The following is a 21617-nucleotide window of genomic DNA, read 5'->3' on the forward strand; positions in this document are numbered from 1 at the left end:
GTTCTTAACCTGGGTTCGACCGAACCCCAGGGGTTCAGTGAGCCAGTCTCAGGGGTTCGGCGGAGGTCCTCCGAAACGCATTGCAATTTGTTTGTTTTTTAAGTTTTGTATCAATTTTGAATCTGTGTAATTACGCTTATTATTAATACTAGGGCGTGCCCGCACGTACGTGCTTGCCCGTATGTGCGTGCAAAAAAACATGCGTGCAAACAACAACAACAAAAAAAAACTTTGAAACCACGTGGCAGTAACGACCACAGAACCCCCCCCCCCCCCCCTCTATTTACATGAAATGGTTTGGTCCATTCGCAAAGCCAAAGCGAACGGCTTGCGAGTACGGTAGAACCCCCCCCCCCCCCTCTATTTACATGAAATGGTTTGGTCCATTCGCAAAGCCAAAGCGAACGGCTTGCGAGTACGGTGACCATACCTTGGGAACCACTTGTCCGATTAATTTCAAACCTTGAAAAGGCACATCCTCGGGTCCCCAGCAATATACCTGGCAAGTTTCAATTAGATCGGACCCGTGGTTGTCGAGAAACAGCGGTCACAGACAAACACACACACACACACACAGACACACACACATACACACAGAGATTACTGGAATTATAGATAGATTATTATTATTATTTTGCTATGTATGTTACGAACGAATGGAAATGTTATTTGTAATTGTATTCCCATCCCATTCATGGTTTCTCTTGTCTGTGTTTAAGATAAGTTGTTTCACACTGACTGTAGTAAGTTGAATCAATGAGCAACTTGCTAATTATTCTGTTGATGGTGCTTACTTGCTTACTTACTTACTGGATTTTGGACTTTGCAGGTGTTCGGAAATTCCAGTGAATAGCCTCGATTAGCTTGCCGTGTGCCGTGAGTCATTGGTCGCGCCTTACTTTGGAGTTACTGATTAATTGAAAAGTAAGTTGGAAATGTTTGTGGATATGCAGGGCGGGTTCAGAGTTATATTAAAGTCAAAAGTGGATGGTGATTATAAAATATGATTGAATTACTCAGAAAATTAGGTGGAGGTGATATAACTCCTTTGGTCGCAATTCAAAACTAACAATTCACAGTTTTCTATGTAATATTATAATGGGATTTGAGGTGACATAGAGTTGAGTAGATAATAAATCCGGTCATCGTAACTATAAGTTATGTTTTCTTCGTTAATATTTCTCAGTTTTCAGAGGGGTACTGATTATATTTAAGCATGTTCCTTTTTAATTTTTGTCATATAATTATTTGCCCGAACTCAATTAAGATCAGTTTGTTACTTTTTGTTTTTTTTTGCAGTATGTCGAGCAAAAAAAGGAAGTGGTCGGAGGATTACGTGCGGTACGGGTTCGCGTGTTTGACGGAACGGGACGGAAGTCAGCGTCCTCAATGCATGCTTTGCAATGTCAAGTTGAGCAACTCCAGGCTAGCACCAGCAAAACTACGGGAACACTTCAAAAAACTGCACGGCGAGGGGCAGTACAAAGACGCAACGCTGGATGAATTCAAACTGAAGAGAGTCCGATTTGACGCAAGTGCTACCTTGCCCACTCTCGGCTTCGTTCCAATTGACAAACCGATCCTCACCGCGTCGTATGAAGTTGCGTACCTGATCGCAAAGCAGGGCAAACCGCACACCGTTGGCGAGACACTCATCAAACCGGCCGCGTTGAAGATGGCCAACATCATGCTGGGAAAAGCTGCTGAAAACGAGTCGTCTCTCGTTCCACTCTCAAATGACACCATCAGATGCAGAATCGACGACATGAGCGATGACATCCTCGCCCAGGTAGTTGCAGATTTAGTCGCGAGCCCGACGGAATTCAGCCTTCAACTCGACGAGACCACCGACGTTTCGAATTTGAGCCAGCTCATCTTATTTGTGCGTTATGTCAAAGGAGACGAGATCAAGGAAGACTTTCTGTTCAGCAAGCCTCTCACAACAACGACGAAGGCAGCTGACGTGAAGAAGCTTGTGGACGACTTCTTCAGAAGCAACGGCCTCTCGTGGAACATGGTGTCTGCAGTTTGCTCGGACGGAGCTCCAGCCATGCTGGGATGCAACTCCGGTTTTGGAGCGCTGGTGAAGGCCGATGCACCACACATCATCGTCACGCACTGCGTCCTGCACAGACACGCGCTGGCATCAAAAACCCTGCCTCCAAAACTGGCCAATGTTCTGAAAATCGTCGTTGAAACTGTGAATTACGTGTGAAGCCGTGCTCGGAATCATCGCATCTTCAAAGAGCTGTGCAATGAAATCGGCTCTGAATTCAAAGTCCTTCTCTATCACTCTAACGTTCGATGGTTATCACGAGGGAAGGTAGTGAGCCGTGTTTTTGCCTTGCTGGAATTAGCCCTGTTTTTGCGAGAAGACCAGCATTGCCATGCAACGCCTGCAACGCACTTCCAAGAGTCAGAGTTCATCCTCGCCTTGGCGTACTTGGCTGACATCTTCGACGCACTCAATCATCTCAATTGCCAGAAGCAGGGCGGTGGAGTGAATGTCATCGAATCTGAAGAAAAGCTGAGCGCTTTCCGAAAGAAGTTACCGTTGTGGAGGCGGCGAACAGAGAACGACAACTTCGCAAACTTTTCGCTACTGGACGAGTGCGTGAGCGGGATCGAAGATGAGTCTGAAGTTGGAGGCACTGCTGTACCGGGGGAGCTGAAGCAAGCGATTGCCACGCACTTGGATGAGCTGGGAATGTCATTCAACGGCTACTTCCCCGACCAAGAGCAATACCCAGCATGGGTGCGGCAGCCATTTACTTTTGACGTTGTAACGGCAGATGTCAACGACCAATACCTCGACGACCTCATCGAACTTCAGCACTGCCAGACTCAACAACAACTCTTCGGCACAACAACGCTCTCAACGTTTTGGTGCCGCCAAATGGAAGGGTATCCTCACATCGCTAAAATTGCCCATGAGATCCTCACGCCGTTCGTTTCAACGTATCTCTGCGAGCATGCGTTTTCGAAACTGGTGGACATTAAAACAAAGAAAAGGAGCAGGCTTGCATGCGAAAATGATTTGAGGGTGGCCCTTGCCAAAACAAAACCACGCATTTCCCAGATCGCCTCCCGAAAAGAAGAACAGAAAACGCATTAAGATGCAATTCTTCTTAATTTTTGGGTCAAATTTGAGGGGTTCTGCGAGTGTTCGGTGGGTTTCATTAGGGTTCGGCGCCTTTAAAAAGGTTAAGAACCACTGCAGTATAGCATAAAGGGAGTGGGGTTAGGGGGAAGGGAGGCCATAAGGCCACAATTTGCCAGAAGCAGTCGATATCCCATTCATATTGCTCCAGTGGCCTTTAACAAACACTCCCTCAAGTTTAAACAAGTCACATGGCTTTATGGAATTCTCCACTTTCTTAACCATCCTCTATCATACTAAAATACAACATTTCTGTCTGTCTGCCTGATGATTTTTTGACACCAATACATTCTGTCGTTACTTATCCAATCTCAACCAAACTTGACAGGATGATGTAGCGTTACATAATGAAGGTTGTGGCGCATTCATTTGCCCCCCTCCCTAAGGGGATTTTCTCCCCCAAGTGAGTTTTCCCCCTCATTGCTGTCAATGCGGTTGCGTGTTGAGGTGTATATCCATATTAAGTTAGCTTTATCGTGGCATTTTTCCAAGCCCACTTCTAATAACAAAACTAACGATAATATCAACAGCATAATATTAATGTTATTACAAAACAATATTAATATCCCACCTCCCCAAGGTGTTTTTCCTCCTTGAACAAACGTCGAGTCAACGTTTATAAATAGCTTATCATGGCGTTTTTGTGGGAGCAACGTCCCAACGGCCTGCACCAGAAAGAAAAATATTATAAACCACAAACACATATGATTAGCTTTTTAAACAGTCGATAATGCTGTTTATATCACTAATATAATACTAAATAAAGAAATTTGGAGGAATCCCGACGTCCATGAGGTAAGTTTTAGTTACAGAACTGAGCGAAGATCTACTGTACTCTATATACCCCACAAGGCTTGGGTAAATCACATGACACTTCCTGCCGCTAACATGGCGTTTTTCTTGTTGGCCTTTTGAAACTCATGCCTGCTGTAAAACACGAAACTGAAAGGGAGGGGCTTGGGTTGTGCTCCTTTACCAAGCAGCTAGCTAGCGCTTGCCAAGCCAGCCTTTTCCTTAACGGTTTTGAATGGAGTGCTTGCTCAAATGCTTAAACCACTTGGCGATCTCTCCACCAGAAACTTGGTAAATGAACACACACCCAATGTTCTTGAGACCCGACCATAGATCGACTGTAATATATATACCCCAAAGAGGAATGACCCTTCCTGCTGCTCCCGTAATGTGCGGGTGTACTGGTATTATAAAAGGGGCCGTGTCTGTCTGTCTGTCTATCTGTCTGTCTGTAATGCTATAACTTGATAACGGATTATCAGATTTCAATGAAACCAACGACGGTGGATTCAGTGAACTCCCAGAAAGGTTTTTGCAAAAAAGTAAGGAAGGTTTGTGTATGAGTACACGGGCACATGTGGCGAAACTGCAAATGTCAACTTGCGACGCCGGCTATCCCCGCACAGAGGGCAGGATTTCACAGGAATCCTTTTTTGTTCTTTCTCCATACAGATTAGCCATCGCAACTATGCCAAGGAAACGGAAAGCCCCATTTTTTAGCATTTACACAAAGGCAGAGACGAAGAGACCTCAGAGTTTGTTTCATGCCATGGCCCATGCCTAATACGTACCCCAGACAGTTTGATCAAAAGAAAGAAAAGAGGCGAAAAATAATTATTTTTATTTTGCTCTTCCTCTTCGTGTGTTGTATATTATTCACAATTCAGCATCTAAAAAGGCTGTGATGAATATCCCATTAACAATCTCCCCGCCCGCTCGCTCTCTGAGCGTACAGCTAGGCCGGTAACTATACACCGCCTAATTTTATTTTTTCCCATTAACAACTTTTTTTTTTGCATTTACACAAAGTTTGGTATTCCCGTCAGCGAAGTGACGGGTCTTATACTTTAGTAAAAATGAAGCAAACACTGTGATTTAAAATGTAGGAATTCATGTTAAAATGTTTTCTAGATTGCTGGCAAAATGCTTGGGATCCAGGCCAGCGTACAGGCATTTTCGTTGTGAGTGTCACAAGATCGATTGTGCTAATCACCCGAGAGGAATCACCTGGGATTTGCGCTGAAGAAAATCCTCAAGCTGTGGCAGTGTAAAGTCAGATTCGTCTCGATTGGTGTCACCAGCACCATTATCATCCCCGCACCTTCACCGCCATTGATGCCGTAAGCTTCAAAATCGATTGAAAACAACAACATTGATCCGAGAAACGGTCAAGATTTCACGAAGCAATTCTCTTGGAAGCATTCGCCATCTTCATTCACACAACTTACATTTACTGGGTCAACAGTACGCAAGCCTCATCCGGCACAATCGTGGCCTACATTTCGCTCTTTGGCGGCCATCTTGGTAAAACAAATCGGACTTTTGATACGGAACTGGATTTTGTTTTCGGCAGTGAAGAAAGTCTGTACAACATGAAAAATTGTTTGGGTGTCGTCTTGCTTTTCCATATCTCCATTTCTATGGAAATCGAAACTTCATGCCGCTTTGAAGGTTGTACATCTATCACATGTAGGACAACATGAGGGGACATCAGTGGGATTTTTCATCATTTCAAGGACGTTCTTAAGGGTGTAGTACTGGTGAAAATTTGAGAAAACTACATAGGTACCTTTGAGAGGCCTTTACACAAAAACAAAGTCAAGTTAATATCTAATTTTCAGTTTTTCTTGAAAGATATAATCTTGGCTTTAACTCAGACCAGTTTCAACGCTTGTTTGTCATATTACATGCATATAATTTGCATAAATTAGACCGTCAATAAAATACAAGGAAAAACAAAGAACACATTTCTACTTCTATCTTCTATGTCACCTATCATTCTTTTCACACAAAACTTGGTACATGTATTATACATGTGTTACTCTACTACCTGATGAGAGGATTTTGTGAAATTATGTCAAATGTTCACTAATTAGCTAATTATGCCAATTACCAGATAAAACTTGGTCGTCCTTCAATAAATCCACAATGGCTACTCCTATAAACAAAAGCCTTCATCATTTTAAAGGAAGTGATATTCTGAATATCCTGTCCAAATTTCAGCCCAAAAGAATGATGCATTTCCCAAGTTATAACAAATTTCATGCAAAATATTATATTGAATTGAATTGAAATTTGAATTTTTCAATATTTAGGGTACTTCTATGACCTCTAATAGCATGATTCTTGTTTATAAGACTATAAGGAAACTGTTCAGCTTAAAAAAATAAAAAAAAACACCTGTTCACCAGTACTACACCCTTAAAGACAAAAAAAAATCACCTGTTCACCAGTACTACACCCTTAAAGACAAAAAAAAATCACCTGTTCACCAGTACTACACCCTTAAAGACAAAAAAAATCACCTGTTCACCAGTACTACACCCTTAAAGACAAAAAAAATCACCTGTTCACCAGTACTACACCCTTAAAGACAAAAAAAATCACCTGTTCACCAGTACTACACCCTTAAAGACAAAAAAAAATCACCTGTTCACCAGTACTACACCCTTAAAGACAAAAAAAAATCACCTGTTCACCAGTACTACACCCTTAAAGACAAAAAAAAAATCACCTGTTCACCAGTACTACACCCTTAAAGACAAAAAAAATCACCTGTTCACCAGCACTACACCCTTAAAGACAAAAAAAAATCACCTGTTCACCAGTACTACACCCTTAAAGACAAAAAAAAATCACCTGTTCACCAGTACTACACCCTTAAAGACAAAAAAAAAATCACCTGTTCACCAGTACTACACCCTTAAAGACAAAAAAAAATCACCTGTTCACCAGTACTACACCCTTAAAGACAAAAAAATATCACCTGTTCACCAGTACTACACCCTTAAAGACAAAAAAAATCACCTGTTCACCAGTACTACACCCTTAAAGACAAAAACAAATCACCTGTTCACCAGTACTACACCCTTAAAGACAAAAAAAAAATCACCTGTTCACCAGTACTACACCCTTAAAGACAAAAAAAAATCACCTGTTCACCAGTACTACACCCTTAAAGACAAAAACAAAATCACCTGTTCACCAGTACTACACCCTTAAAGACAAAAAAAAAATCACCTGTTCACCAGTACTACACCCTTAAAGACAAAAAAAATCACCTGTTCACCAGTACTACACCCTTAAAGACAAAAAAAAATCACCTGTTCACCAGTACTACACCCTTAAAGACAAAAACAAATCACCTGTTCACCAGTACTACACCCTTAAAGACAAAAACAAATCACCTGTTCACCAGTACTACACCCTTAAAGACAAAACAAATCACCTGTTCACCAGTACTACACCCTTAAAGACAAAACAAATCACCTGTTCACCAGTACTACACCCTTAATGGATAAACAACGTGATGTATGCGATTTGAACCTGAGGTTGCAGCAGCAGCGTGAGTCCTTCTCAGGTGTGAATGCCAAAAAGGTCAGAGTTGTCTTCGGGGAAGAGCAAGATGACAAAGATTGGGGGTGAGGGAGGTGGTTTCCACGTAAGACGTCACATACTAATGAGGGTGGAAAAGCAACCTGATGTTATATGAATTTTGTGCAACTGCATTTGGATACGAGAATTTTTTAAAGTGATTCTTCAACATTGAGAGATCGGGCCAAAAGCGATATATAGCACGATATGTCAAAAAAGTTATCGACGAATTATGACAGAAAGAGGTGGATGAGTTGCATAGGTGACAATAACAAGCTGATCAGATTTTGGTTCACATCCAAATCCAGATCAGGCCTACCAGTCGGATACAAAAGGTAAACTGTTCAGCCTGGCGAAGGTAAGCTCTCTACCGAGTGCCGTTCGAGTTCTTGACTGTTTTGGTGGAAAAGACAAAAATGGGTTTAGGTTGGACCGAAAATGTCATTGGACTTGGGGAGTTTGCAGGACAAAAGGAACTAAAGCCGAGCTTAATGAATCCGCTCACTGAGTACAGGTGTACTCACAGATTGAGGTATGCGTGTATCTATTCACCCCAAAGCTGGTATCTGCAAAAGCTTTGGAATTTACTGTATGTCAGAAAAAGCATCAAACGTATTTGACGTTTATCCCAACATGTAACGCCGATTACCAATCAATAAGGAAATCAATATGACCGATCCCAAAATATTTTGCTAACCCTGTACATCCCAAACCTTGTAGCAACCCTGTACATCCCAAACCTTGTAGCAACCCTATACATCCCAAACCTTGTGGCAACCCTGTACATCCCAAACCTTGTAGCAACCCTGTGCATCCCAAACCTTGTGGCAACCCTGTACATCCCAAACCTTGTAGCAACCCTGTGCATCCCAAACCTTGTAGCAACCCTGTACATCCCAAACCTTGTGGCAACCCTGTACATCCCAAACCTTGTAGCAACCCTGTACATCCCAAACCTTGTAGCAACCCTGTGCATCCCAAACCTTGTAGCAACCCTGTACATCCCAAACCTTGTAGCAACCCTGTACATCCCAAACCTTGTGGCAACCCTGTACATCCCAAACCTTGTAGCAACCCTGTGCATCCCAAACCTTGTAGCAACCCTGTACATCCCAAACCTTGTGGCAACCCTATACATCCCAAACCTTGTAGCAACCCTGTACATCCCAAACCTTGTGGCAACCCTATACATCCCAAACCTTGTGGCAACCCTGTGCATCCCAAACCTTGTAGCAACCCTGTACATCCCAAACCTTGTGGCAACCCTATACATCCCAAACCTTGTGGCAACCCTGTGCATCCCAAACCTTGTAGCAACCCTGTACATCCCAAACCTTGTGGCAACCCTATACATCCCAAACCTTGTGGCAACCCTATACATCCCAAACCTTGTGGCAACCCTATACATCCCAAACCTTGTGGCAACCCTATACATCCCAAACCTTGTGGCAACCCTATACATCCCAAACCTTGTGGCAACCCTGTGCATCCCAAACCTTGTAGCAACCTTGTGCATCCCAAACCTTGTAGCAACCCTGTGCATCCCAAACCTTGGAGCAACCCTATACATCCCAAACCTTGTGGCAACCCTATACATCCCAAACCTTGTGGCAACCCTATACATCCCAAACCTTGTGGCAACCCTATACATCCCAAACCTTGTGGCAACCCTATACATCCCAAACCTTGTAGCAACCCTGTACATCCCAAACCTTGTGGCAACCCTATACATCCCAAACCTTGTAGCAACCCTATACATCCCAAACCTTGTGGCAACCCTATACATCCCAAACCTTGTAGCAACCCTGTACATCCCAAACCTTGTGGCAACCCTATACATCCCAAACCTTGTGGCAACCCTGTACATCCCAGACCTTGTGGCAACCCTGTGTATCCTAAACCTTGTGGCAACCCTATACATCCCAAACCTTGTAGCAACCCTGTGCATCCCAAACCTTGTAGCAACCCTATACATCCCAAACCTTGTAGCAACCCTGTGCATCCCAAACCTTGTAGCAACCCTGTACATCCCAAACCTTGTGGCAACCCTGTACATCCCAAACCTTGTGGCAACCCTGTACATCCCAAACCTTGTCGCAACCCTGTACATCCCAAACCTTGTGGCAACCCTGTACATACCAAACCTTGTGGCAACCCTATACATCCCAAACCTTGTGGCAACCCTGTACATCCCAAACCTTGTAGCAACCCTGTGCATCCCAAACCTTGTAGCAACCCTGTACATCCCAAACCTTGTAGCAACCCTGTACATCCCAAACCTTGTGGCAACCCTATACATCCCAAACCTTGTGGCAACCCTGTGCATCCCAAACCTTGTAGCAACCCTGTACATCCCAAACCTTGTGGACATCATATTTTTGTATCTGTGGCGATAGTTAATAGTTATCACAAGTCGCAAATATCAGCCTGAGGTCAGTAATGGTCATCAATTGGTATTTCTGATGTTTTGCTCAAAAGTGACCATTCTTGTTTGTGTGTGCGTGTCCCCTGCAAACCTTTACCCACAGTCGACAGATGATGTGGTGCTCGTGTCCTCCGCGGACTGTCCAACGGATGACGAAGATGTGGAGGAATGCGAAACAAACCCCGGTAAGGCAGGCTCGTGCTATCTCTCTCCATTTGCAGTCTTTTTGCAGAAATGTTGCAAAGTATGTTTTTGCGAGGAAGCGCAGAAGTCCATGATTCGAAGAGCGAATTAAAGTGTAATGTGCTGTGTAATGGCCGATGAGTGGAAATCATTCCCTTCTCAATGATGTGTGCTGGCAGCTGCTTTTGTCAAACCGATGGCTTTGTTGCGCAGGCTTTCATAGCAGAATATTTTCGATTGCAATGGCAGCTGGCGTACTTAGCAGCATGCGGTTAGCAAAGGGCCGAGCTGCACAGAAGGTGTGGCCTATGTTCCCAGCCAATAATGTGGCCAATAACGACCGAAGTTACCATTTCATTAGTGCGGTTAACCTCAATGGTTCAGCAAATTTGCAACACCTAGGGGGTCTTGATTTCATCGTGGTCTTGTGATTCTTTTTATCACATCGCCTTTAAGACCCTCGTCCCTCGCCCGCCAAACCTCCTTCCCGCTGCATGTCCTGTTTGACTAGCCACGACCGCACACACACACACCACTCGTTATAGCTTGACACCTGGGTTACAGGGCGCAGGCAGTTCCCCGGCAACCCTCGGTACCCTGGCCATCCCCACCACCCACCGACGAGCCAATGCACCCCTTCTCCATGCACTTTCTCTTTCGCTTTGTTTCTTGTCATTTCATGCAACTTGCTTCCAACCAACCAGACAGTTCCATTCCACATAACGAAAGGACATTCATCTTCATCCGGAATAATTAAGTGTGGAAGATGGAGATGTGCACACTGAGGGCGTTCCAGGTATAAGGGGCGTTGGAGGCCAAACTTCCCGTCGTAAACCCTTTACCTGCTCAAATAAAACCAAATCCCATTCATGTAAACAGTATTGCAGAATAAAACAGATTTGTTTAAAGTTCAAAATAAGTGTTTGCAGTTAAACATATAGGATAGATAAATTCTTTAAAGTACTTATTTCGTATGCTGCAGGTAGCATAATTTGCGAGGGTGCAGCTACGCCGTTGATGTAGTTCCCCCTGTAGGTTAGAGCAGGAATTTGTCATTTGTCAGGGTGCCGGCGATAACTCGTCTGCTCTTCGTGAAGGACACAGTGGGGTCTTTAATGTCCACCAACTAATGCTAGCAGACGGGACACCTTATGTCCATCCGAGGGATGGAACACACATTGATGAATCGCCCAGTCTGCGAAGCACCAAGATGACAGCTTATAGTTTGGTCGGGATTCAAACCCAAGATAGACAGCTCAGAGGTGAGTCTGGGCTATATGAGCGACGGAAGATGATTTGACTACCAACTGTGACCCTGGTGCTTTGTTTTGGTTTTTTTTGGTTTTTTTCTATACAAGATTGAGGCTCGTGCAAGAGGTAACATTGGTCACAAAAAGACAAACTGACATAAAACATTAAACATATGATAAAGGGAGCGGGAGACAAGATGGAGAGCAGGGGCATCGAGAGATCTGTGGGAGGGAGAGGGCTTGGGGGAGGAGGCATGGGGAGGGGAGGGTGGGAGAGGTAAAAAAAAAAAACACATGGACACTGCTAGGACTTCCAGGAAAGAAGTCGGAATTTCAAAAAAGTGGATCTGGGGTGAATTAACGGGGGTAGAAAAGATCAAGGTTTTGGATGGGGGTAGATAAGAGATGTTGCTTTGATGGTGCTTTGATGTACCACATTTCACAGGCAGTGTTGCATCATCGATTATTCCTTTTCATAGGATTGTTTATACCGGTTGTCCTGTCTACTTACATTTACTTTTGGGCATTCAAGATCCGACAGCAAAGGAGAAAATAAATGGCTCAGTGTTTGCTGCCACCCTGGCCAAACTATAATTCATTCTCTTTCGTACATCCAGAGAGAAGATCATGCACTGGGTGGCAATGCCCTCCGAAACTTAGTTTGGAGTTAGACAAAGACAGAGACATAATAATCGATCCAAATAAGACCATTAGTGATTCTCTCTATGGTAAACTACCTTTACCTTATCTAGATCTCTTTCAAAAACAGATTACAGCAAAATTCGATTAAGTTCCTGCCTGCACCTGCTGAACATCTTTTCCCAACACAGACAGCTGTTAAGTTTGGCTAAATTAGTTTGGCTAAATTGATGCTTAGGCAAAATTAGTTTTGGCTAATCTGGCCATCAAATTAGCCAAACTCTAGTGCAATTTGACATTGAGCCAATTGAGAACATTGTTTCTCAAATGAGGTATTAAAGGTTCACCATCACTTGCTTAAATAGGACTAATCTGCAGCAATGCATTGCAGCTCCCCTAATTGTTCTTCCTCTTCTTTCGTATGCAGCACGTAGCTGTAGGTAGCATAATTTGCAAGGGGGTGCGTCTGGGGTTGGGGCAATAGTTCCATACTCTTCACTAAAGACACCATCCACCAACTAATGCCAGCAGACGGGACTCCCAGTTGACCGGTCCATCCGAGGGTCTGCACGCCCATTGGTAAGTTACCCTACCTGTGAATCACTGTGATGGCAGTTTATAGCCGGGCCAAGATTTAAATCCAGGCTAGACAGCTCAGATGCGAGTGTGCATACCTCTCGGCCATCCTGGCAGCCCCCTTGAATGCTCTTGTATTGTAATCGACCATTTAAATTGAAATAGGACGTGAGCTCTTTGACGGCAGACTTGTGTACACCCTCCCGACACTCCATCTTGCCTCGTCTCCATCACGTACTGCATTGTTGGTTGGTAGCAAACTGCCTGCCTGTGGGGTGCTGTCTTGGTCGGAGACAAATTGAAAACGAATCGCCTCGGCCCTGATGGAAATGATTAGGCACAATTTGTCTCGTTTTTTCTTTAAGAGAGAGAAATATATTTTGACATTATTGTGGAAATATACAACTCGAAAAAGTTTCTTTTTCCCAAATGCAATCAATCAATTCATGGTTTGCCCTTGCATTTTGACAGGTGCGTTACCTCGACATGCACGCAGGTGTATGGATGTGATCACTCTTATCACAGCACATTGTGGCCCATTGTACACTTTGCGAAATTCCTGTAAACAGAATGGGAGCTCGGGCTGCTTGTCTCATGCACCCTGTACAAAGGCATTTTTCCTTGCTTCCTTCATGCGACGACATTCCCTAATTGCAACTTACTTTAAAATGTGCTTTGCCACTTTTAAAGTTTGGCTTTTTGTCATGTTTTTTTCCCCGCACAACAATCAATAAGCACGCTTCGTTTTGATGGGTAAAATGCATTCTTCTGAAAACGGAAAAAAATTAATGATTTTGCTCTTCTGACCCTTGCATTGGATTTCATTTACCCCCCAAAACATTGCATTTTCTCATGCCCCCATCATTTGCTGCCCCGAAAGTATGACCCTCCCGAACGCCCAGACACCTGCTCGGTCCCGAGGCCTACCAGGAGGCAATTCCTTCTTTGCTTTTTTTTTCTTTCTTCATCCTGAGCATGGCTGCATACACACAACATTTGGAAGTTTGGCTTAGCTCCACCAGCCAAATGGCTTTTCGCCACCCCGATGCTCTCCCTTAAAGATGCCACTAATATTTGATTGCGAAGTTGCAATTTAGGGCGTTCTGTCTGTCTCCGATCAAGCCTCGTATGAGTTCATCGGGCATGACAGTTGCTCATGGTTTGTGTGTCGTTCCTCCCCATTCCCTCCCTCCCTTCTCCCCCTGTCCTTTCCTTTTGCAGCAAAAAGCTCTAGCTCCAGCAGACTTCTACACTCCCCCTACACCTGCACTTGGCTATTCACTTACTCTCTCGCCAGCTTAGCACTGCTAGTGCTTAACCTAGTTCCATAATCCACTTCCTCTGCCTCTTCTTTGTTTCTGATGTTCTCCTCTGCCTCTCTAACATCCTCCTACACTCTTGTTGTCCTTTCGAGTTTCTTTGCGTAAGTTACATGTCTGGATGGGAGACCGCAAAAGCCTCGGGCCCAGCATGATTATGTCATAAGAGTGACGTACGTGTGTGCCATCACAAAATGTGCAATATGAAGAAGAAGAAGAAGAAATTAATAGTCGATGCATTTTTCTACTTGACATTTTTACATGATAGTGCCATTGACACCGTTTTTTGGTTCTCCCAGAGCTGATATGAATGTTTCCACTTGTTATTTGAAATGTTAAAATGCCTTTTACTATGAGCATTACGTGAAAACTCTAGACTGTTAAATTAGGAATCGTTTTAACGGTGTTTCTGTACATTTTCTCCTTTATGCAAAAATACCGGGATGAATTGTGAATGTAAGTAAAACGGTTTTCTTCCTCTTCACAATTGCAACTGGCGGTTTAGAAAAACATGTGCTTACAAAAACATTAATCTTTCTTTCAAAATGCATGTTTTGATATCAGAACTTTGTTGTAAACACAAAGATTTTTTTTTATTTTTTTTCTTTACAAATCGAGCGCAGAATTTGCTTTATCGATATACTGTATGTTCCTTATCCACTCGACTCACTAACATCAGTGGTGCGTTTGCAAGTATGCTTGCTATTTATTCCAAACGTATGTAATTTTCCCCGTTTATTGCAATCTGAAGTAATTCTTCCTTTTCATATAAACTTGTTTTTATCTGCCCCCTTTCTTTTCTCTGTCGTAGGAGGAGAGCCTAATTAGCTCTGTAATAGCCGAACAGCCCATTGTAAGGCCTCGGTGCAATAGTTGCGCATGCACTGCGGATCCCAACTGGAGGCACAGCCTCTCCCCTATCCCATTGCGCCGCTTCGAACAAGACTTTGCAATGACGGCGGAAGATTGAGAGGCCCTGACTCTAGCTTTACCCTCTCTCAAGTCATGGTGAAGATTGCAAACCGAAACACTCCCTTTCTACGCTCGTCCCCACCCAATTTTTCGCTTCCTAATCCAGCCTCCAAACCACTGTCCTTTTCCCGTGTCGTCTTTGTCTTCTTCGTGAGGTGGCGAGGCTTTGAGGGCCACGAGTCCTCAACTAGATGGCATTCCAGCAATAGGAATAGGCACCAAAGATGGCTACGAACCTCTCTGCAGTGCTATTGTTTCCTCCCCTCCCCTTCCACGATCCCCCCAAACCCTTATTTTCATCCCCTTACCCCAAGTTCACTCCCGTAATCCGCGGACACCAACCGGCTGACCGAAAGCATCAAGCCAAGAAGGAAGCTTTTTCTCTGCGTAGTAACATGGCCCATGTCCCCGTGGTATGCCCGCAGTGAATCCGACGGACTCGGGGCTGGGCCGTGGCCTGCCCCGAAACACTGGTGCCATCCGAGAGGCGAGCTCAACCACAGGAATGGTTGTTGGCATCGTGGCAGCAGCGGCGCTCTGCATCCTCATCCTTCTCTACGCTATGTACAAGTACCGTAATCGTGACGAGGGTTCGTATGAAGTGGATGAAAGCCGTAATTACATTAGCAGCAGCAGCGCGGCAGCTAGCAACGGCATCGTGGCCAAGGAGAAGGAAGCCGCGTCGGGCAAGAGTTCCAGTAAAAGCAAGAAGGGCAAGGACAAAGAGTATTACGTGTGAGGCTCTTGCGACCCATCACAGCCACTCCCGCCCCTGTGTCTTCATCTCGGTTGCGTATTGGAAGGGATGAAGGGGCCAGGGGGTGTCTGTCCTTCCTGGCACCCACATTACACAAGATGATGCTGGCCGTGGTTGTACAAATTCCACCGAGATCTTATCGTTCGTACAGAACGTGAACATGATTTTCCTTGACGAGGTGATGTCTGGAAGGACGGATTGTGGTGATTCATTACACAGTTGTAGCCACATGGTGCGAAAAGGTGGACCATACTGATGCTGAAGATACGTGGAGAAAAACACCATGAATGGCTCATATTTTACCAGTACGGTCGCGTGAGGCCTGTAATTTTAGTCCGTGTGCGTCGTTCGCTGCTTAACGCATGTATTATCTCTAACACATAGTTCAATAGTTTGAAGGGAGATGTTTGTGACGATGGGCAAATCAAAGACGGTCTGTTGTAGTGTCGTATCTCTGTATATTGTACGGTGTCGTTTGCATTGCTGTGTGTGCCAATAGCATTTGGGTGGAGAACAGAAAAGGAGAATATGTAGAAAGCCCTTCGAATAAATGTTGCTTTCCAAAATAAAAAAAACAACAAAAACAACACCTTCTTCGGCATGAGGATTCGTCGCGGAAGCGAACCAAATGTACAGAACCCTGGCAAATGGTGTTTGGGTTTTTCGTTGATTTATTTCCCTCCCCCCCCCCCCCTCCCCCCTAGATTGAAAGTTATTATATGGTATTTAAATGCATACAGGCTTAGTTACAATGCATTTCGGCATTTGCTGAAAAGATTTCAAAAAACAAAAAATGAGAAAAACCATGTATTTTTGATTTTTTGTTAATGTTAAACAAACACCTTTGTGTTTTATATAAGCCTATTCTAAAGTGCAATGTGTATGATGATCACCTCTGATGCCGCACCTTCCCCCATTTTGTGTACGATGTACAGAGTCCGACCATACTCTGGTCTCTTTCTTTTCGACGCGGCGTAGAACACAGCCTCGTTTTCCGCCACAAATTGGCACAAGAATTACCTGTAGAAAAACAATTAGCAAAAGCACCCATTTTTATTTTATAATGGCGTTTCTAATAGTTGCTGTCTTTCACCAATTTGATTCACTCCCTGGGACATTGCCTTCATCGTCTTTCTGCAACCTCTGCCCAACCCTTATACCTGGTTGTGTAAGTAATGCCAATATTGTGTGCTGGATTTTAATTTCATTTTGACTTGTGCTCCAGATGCCTAGCAATAAACGAGCGTTACATATAATTGTCTTAATTCACTTGCGTTCACGATTTTATTCTTTCTTGTCTCAAACAACACGTCACTTTTCTCCCAACACTGAAATACTTTTCTCCCGCTCCCTTCATTATACGTTCTATGAGTTGGATCTTACACGAGCCTCATCTTGGTATGCAAAAAAAAAAACACCGTCATTGTTTTTTGGTCACTTGTTCGTGTGCAGCACAAAACTGCGGAGGAGCATCATTGGCTGAGGGCGTAGCTGTGCCGCTGATGGTGCCCTCTGCTGGTTATAGCAGGAATTTGTCATTTGTTTAGAGTGCCAGCGACAGCTTGCCTACTCTTCGCGAAGGACATCATGGGGTCTCCGATGCCAGCAGACGGCATGCCCATTCAACGTCTATCCGAGGGACGGCGCACAGACTGCCTGTGAAGCACAGGGACGACGGTTTATAGCTCGGTCGGGATTCAAACCCTGGCTAGACAGCTTTGAGGCGAGTTTGCGAGACTCTCGGCCTTCCTGTCAGCCATGTTTTTTGATGCCTGCATGCCAGTCAGTGTCAGGTCTGTTCAGTCGGTGCCACGGACCTTTTTTGTGTCCCAGTGAATCAGTGGTTGACTTATACGAAATCAAGATGGATGTTTGAGACAACAGGAGGGAAATTTTAAAAAGTTTTGAATACCTCCATAGTCGATTTAGGTTATAGGGCAACTAGACTGAAATAATTTATTGTAAAAGGTTAACACCATCAACGCATATCGGGAGCTGGTGAACAGGAGACCGTAGTTTAACTAAATTTAAATTGTTTTTTGGCTCCTTGTAGAACGTTCCTCGTTGCAATGCCAGGTCATCCATATTGTCCATCCTTTCAGTAAACCAGCAAGCAATCAATTGTGAGGTCACTTTATGACATCTTTGGGGAAGCTCGGGTTTTCATGTCGTGTGAACACATAAAACCTGCAATAAATGTTATCAGTAACCTGATTTACTTGTGTAATTACTACTTAACAAGTTGGCGGCAGGAAGGGCATCCGTCCATAAAACATTGCTTCAAAAAGGGGGACCACGGTGCCCGAAAAAGGCCAACCCCTGGTGTGCGGGGAAAAATGGCCTCCAAAGGAGGTTCAATTGACAAACTTGACAAACCATTTAACCCAACCAACAATTTACTTTTTTGGTTTTTTAACAGTATCTAGGGCTCAGAATGGGGCTGCCACATACAGTACGTCTCACATATATGGACATACAGCTGAATACACAAGACAGAACTGTTAGACGAGAAAAACATAGCCGCTGAGCTTGGGGGAAGTGTCGTCACTTCCTGGGGCACCCTGGGTACTGGCGACGTCACAACAATGGCGCCGCCTTTCTCCCCGCAATCAGCGGAGCAATTCCTAAAGAGGAATTTCCTCCTCCCCATGGATTATATGCGGATTGTCCGTGCTCCTGTCCTTTTAAACGCTGAGCATCAAGCTCGGAAGCAGCACGTACCATTTTTAAAGTCGTTGGTATAACTCGGCCAAGGTTTGAAGCACCAACCTCCAAGACTTGCAATGTTCGACACTCACATCGGAGGGAATGGCCGAACCATTACACCATCGGGTTTGGTTCAATTAAGGGTGTGAGTGGAAAAAGAAATAATCAAAGCTGCAGCAATCATCATGAGGCGTAAAATAAAGGAACAAATAAATTAGTTAGTTAGTTATTAATTTTAATACAGGGTCGAGGCTCATGGAAGAACTCGAACACAGAACGGTTCAGGACACAACATAACAAAAGGAACAACAGAAAGAGAAGAGGGAAATGCTAACAGGGCCGACGGACAAAATAAACAGATATGGACAACAAGAGATGTGCAGGTGAGGATAAGGGGTAGGGGAGAATGCAGGAAGTGGATAATATGGATACGGAAGCAAAAATGTGGGTGGGAGAAGGGGTTAACGGGTGTCGAAAAGATCATGGTTTTGGATGGGGGTGATCTGTGATGGTGGTGAACAGCTGTCTTGGAGACCTGAAGGGAATGAGGGAAATGTGTAAGTTGATTCCACAGGAAGAACAAATGAGTGAAGGTGAGCAGATGGCTGACATTATTAAAAACAATTATCTTCTGAATGAATATCCAAGGTGAAGTATGAAGTTAAACAACAAAATCCCAATGAATAGGAAGTGAACGAGTAGACGTGGGTAAGTATAGTCACTAGTCAGTTGCCATATGGGAAATCCAGAGCAAATTATTGTATAACTACAGGAAGTGAAGCTCTGCTGGTGGGACAAGACAGGACGAAGGATTGGAGGTAAACAGTGTGGTTGAACTTCGGGAACTTCACGAAGACTCGAGTTGTTGGTGTGAACACGTGTAACCTGCTTCTCGTGGAGTTGGCGGAGAGGACTAGGGATGTGAGGTTAGATTGGAGATACTACAGGGTGAAGAAGCTGGTCACAAATCAGGCCAGTTTCCTTGATTTGTAAAAATGAGTACCTGCAGCCATCATCCATTTGAACTACAAATCCTCTGGTTGCTGTGCCCAGTGCACCACTATGTGGCATCTCAAAACCCGCAACCCACGGGTCTACAACATCTGCATTTACGTAAGTTCATATTAGTGGAGAATCATTTCAAATGTGTTTGCAATAATGGGATATTATTTGCGAAAGAGGTTATCTATCACATTTAGCGGATATCTGTGGTCTTGTGTTGGCGTAACGGTAAAGATGGCTGGCTTAAAATCTTAGGATCTTGAGTTTGAGGCCCTGCCGTGCTGTCGAAGTAAAATCAGGTTCAGCTTCTGTCATCTGTCATCCTTCCGAGATCAGCAAAATGAGTACCAGCTCACTGATAATTGCGTCATTGGCTGGAAGTGTGGCTGTGCTGATGAAATCTGCAGCTGCATACGAAACTAGATGGTATTCATAGAATACTTACCCTGCGCAGTCTTGAGAAGGACTTGGTGCAAGCCAACTCTTCTGTTAAGGGTTTTTTTTTTGATCCAATATGGCTGCCAAATCAGTGACTGATGATGTCGCTTTTATCAAACTATATTTCCCATGGGTAGTTGATCAATTAGTTATAGATTTGCATTGATCCGTTAAGCAGTTTAAGAGGAGAATATTTTCAAAGATGAAAATAAATAAATCATTACTTATCGAATCCAGTGTTGTACTTGTCGAATTATGATGTCATAATGAAGGCACCGATAACATCGTCATTAACCTATCTTCTTCCTCATGGGGAATATTTGACAATGAGCCAGGTCTCAATTTTTGTCCATGGAGCGGGGTCGGAGATAAAGAGGGGCAAAGTTTTTCAGTTTTTGCAAGATGGCGCCTTTACCGCTGAACTATGACGTCATAATTATCATTAAAATATTCTACAGGAGGAGGCGCTCCTATGGTGAAAATTTCGTGTCAATGGGTCCAAGAATTGCAGAGAAAAAAATTCATACTGATCGAATCAAGCATTGTACTTGCCAAATTATGACGTCATTATTACGGTACTGATGACATCATCAAGATATCTTATTCCCCAAGGGGAGTGCTTGACATTGAGCCATATTTCAATTTTTTACATGTCGTGGTTTCAGAGAGATAGAGGTGCAACTTTTGTCGATTTTTCCAAGATGGCGCCTGTACCATGTGGCCAATGACGTCATAATTATCATTAGAACAATTCTACAGGAGGAGCCGCTCATTCTGAAAATTTTGTGTTCATCGGACTAACAGTTGCAGAGGATTTTTTTTTTTTTAATACTGATCACATCAAGCGTTGCACTTGTCGAATTATGACGTCATAATGGAGGCACGTATGACATCATCATGAACATATCTTATTCCCCATGGGGAGTACTTGACAATGAGCCATGTTTCAATATTATTGTTTCCATTAAGCAGTTTGGGAGATAGATTAGCTCTTTCACGAGCTGTGAATATTCAGTATACAAAAAAAACAAAAAAAAAAGGTGAAACATTTTTCCAGGATGGAGTCCGTACCACGTGACCTATGACGTCATAATTATCAGCGAAAAATCTACAGGCAGATGAGGCGCTCCCATGGTAAAATTTCATGTCAATCGGACCAACGGTTGCCGAGAAAACGAATTTTTAAAATGCAGACATGGCACACGTATTTTCCCGATTGCTTAACCCCGCTTTTTGCTTTGCGAGCGCAGGGTAATAACAACGGGTATCTGTGAAGCCGTGCATCTAATCCTCAATGTCAATACTTCTTATGAATACCTCACCAATAAAATGACATTGGAATTGGTTATATTATAGGAAAATAATTATTCGAAGTGTTTGGGGATTTTAGGGATGGGGCTTCGAGGGGAGGTAAAGCCAGGATCCGAAACATGAAATTTGAAGTTGCCGTATTGCTCCTTGTGTGAGTTATTGTGTTTAAGGCAATGCAGACAGAGGCCCAGGTGATGGCAGCATTGTCCATGAATCAAGCCTCTATTAATATAAACAGATGTCCCTTTTGGAAGGATTAATAATCCAGCCATTGGCAGAGACGATGCAATCAATCACCTTGTTTGACCGATAGAATCTTCACTTTTGTGTTGCATTAAGAAACCAAAAAATAATGAAACTGAATCATCAATACAGAGTTCTCAGCCCCATGGACCCACTTTGATTCGCGACACCCAGGTAGTGTGCTGACTAAGCCTCGAATATTCCAGGTCATGAAACTGCTCACCTTAGGCCCTCAAACCCACTTCGATTC

At 43.8% G+C, this 21617-nt stretch overlaps 1 protein-coding gene across 11 annotated transcripts in view; it reads left to right on the top strand.

Annotated features, from left to right (window-relative positions):
• Nucleotides 1-16923, top strand: part of LOC137413498 (neurexin-1-like) — a 1626023-nt gene extending 1609100 nt beyond the window's left edge. For 8 of the 11 annotated variants that reach the window (XM_078779246.1, XM_078779250.1, XM_078779248.1 and 5 more), the window contains 2 exons: nt 10075-10156; nt 15336-16923. In XM_078779246.1, the coding sequence (XP_078635372.1) occupies nt 10075-10156; nt 15336-15649 (396 nt within the window). In that variant the 3' untranslated portion in view covers nt 15650-16923. The other 3 variants (XM_078779254.1, XM_078779249.1, XM_078779253.1) reach the window with 3 other exon arrangements.
• The last annotated feature ends 4694 nt before the right edge of the window (nt 16924-21617 follow it).

The sequence above is a fragment of the Myxine glutinosa genome, chromosome 5, assembly GCF_964187855.1.
Source record: "Myxine glutinosa chromosome 5, kmMyxGlut1.1, whole genome shotgun sequence".
Taxonomy (NCBI): domain Eukaryota; kingdom Metazoa; phylum Chordata; class Myxini; order Myxiniformes; family Myxinidae; genus Myxine; species Myxine glutinosa.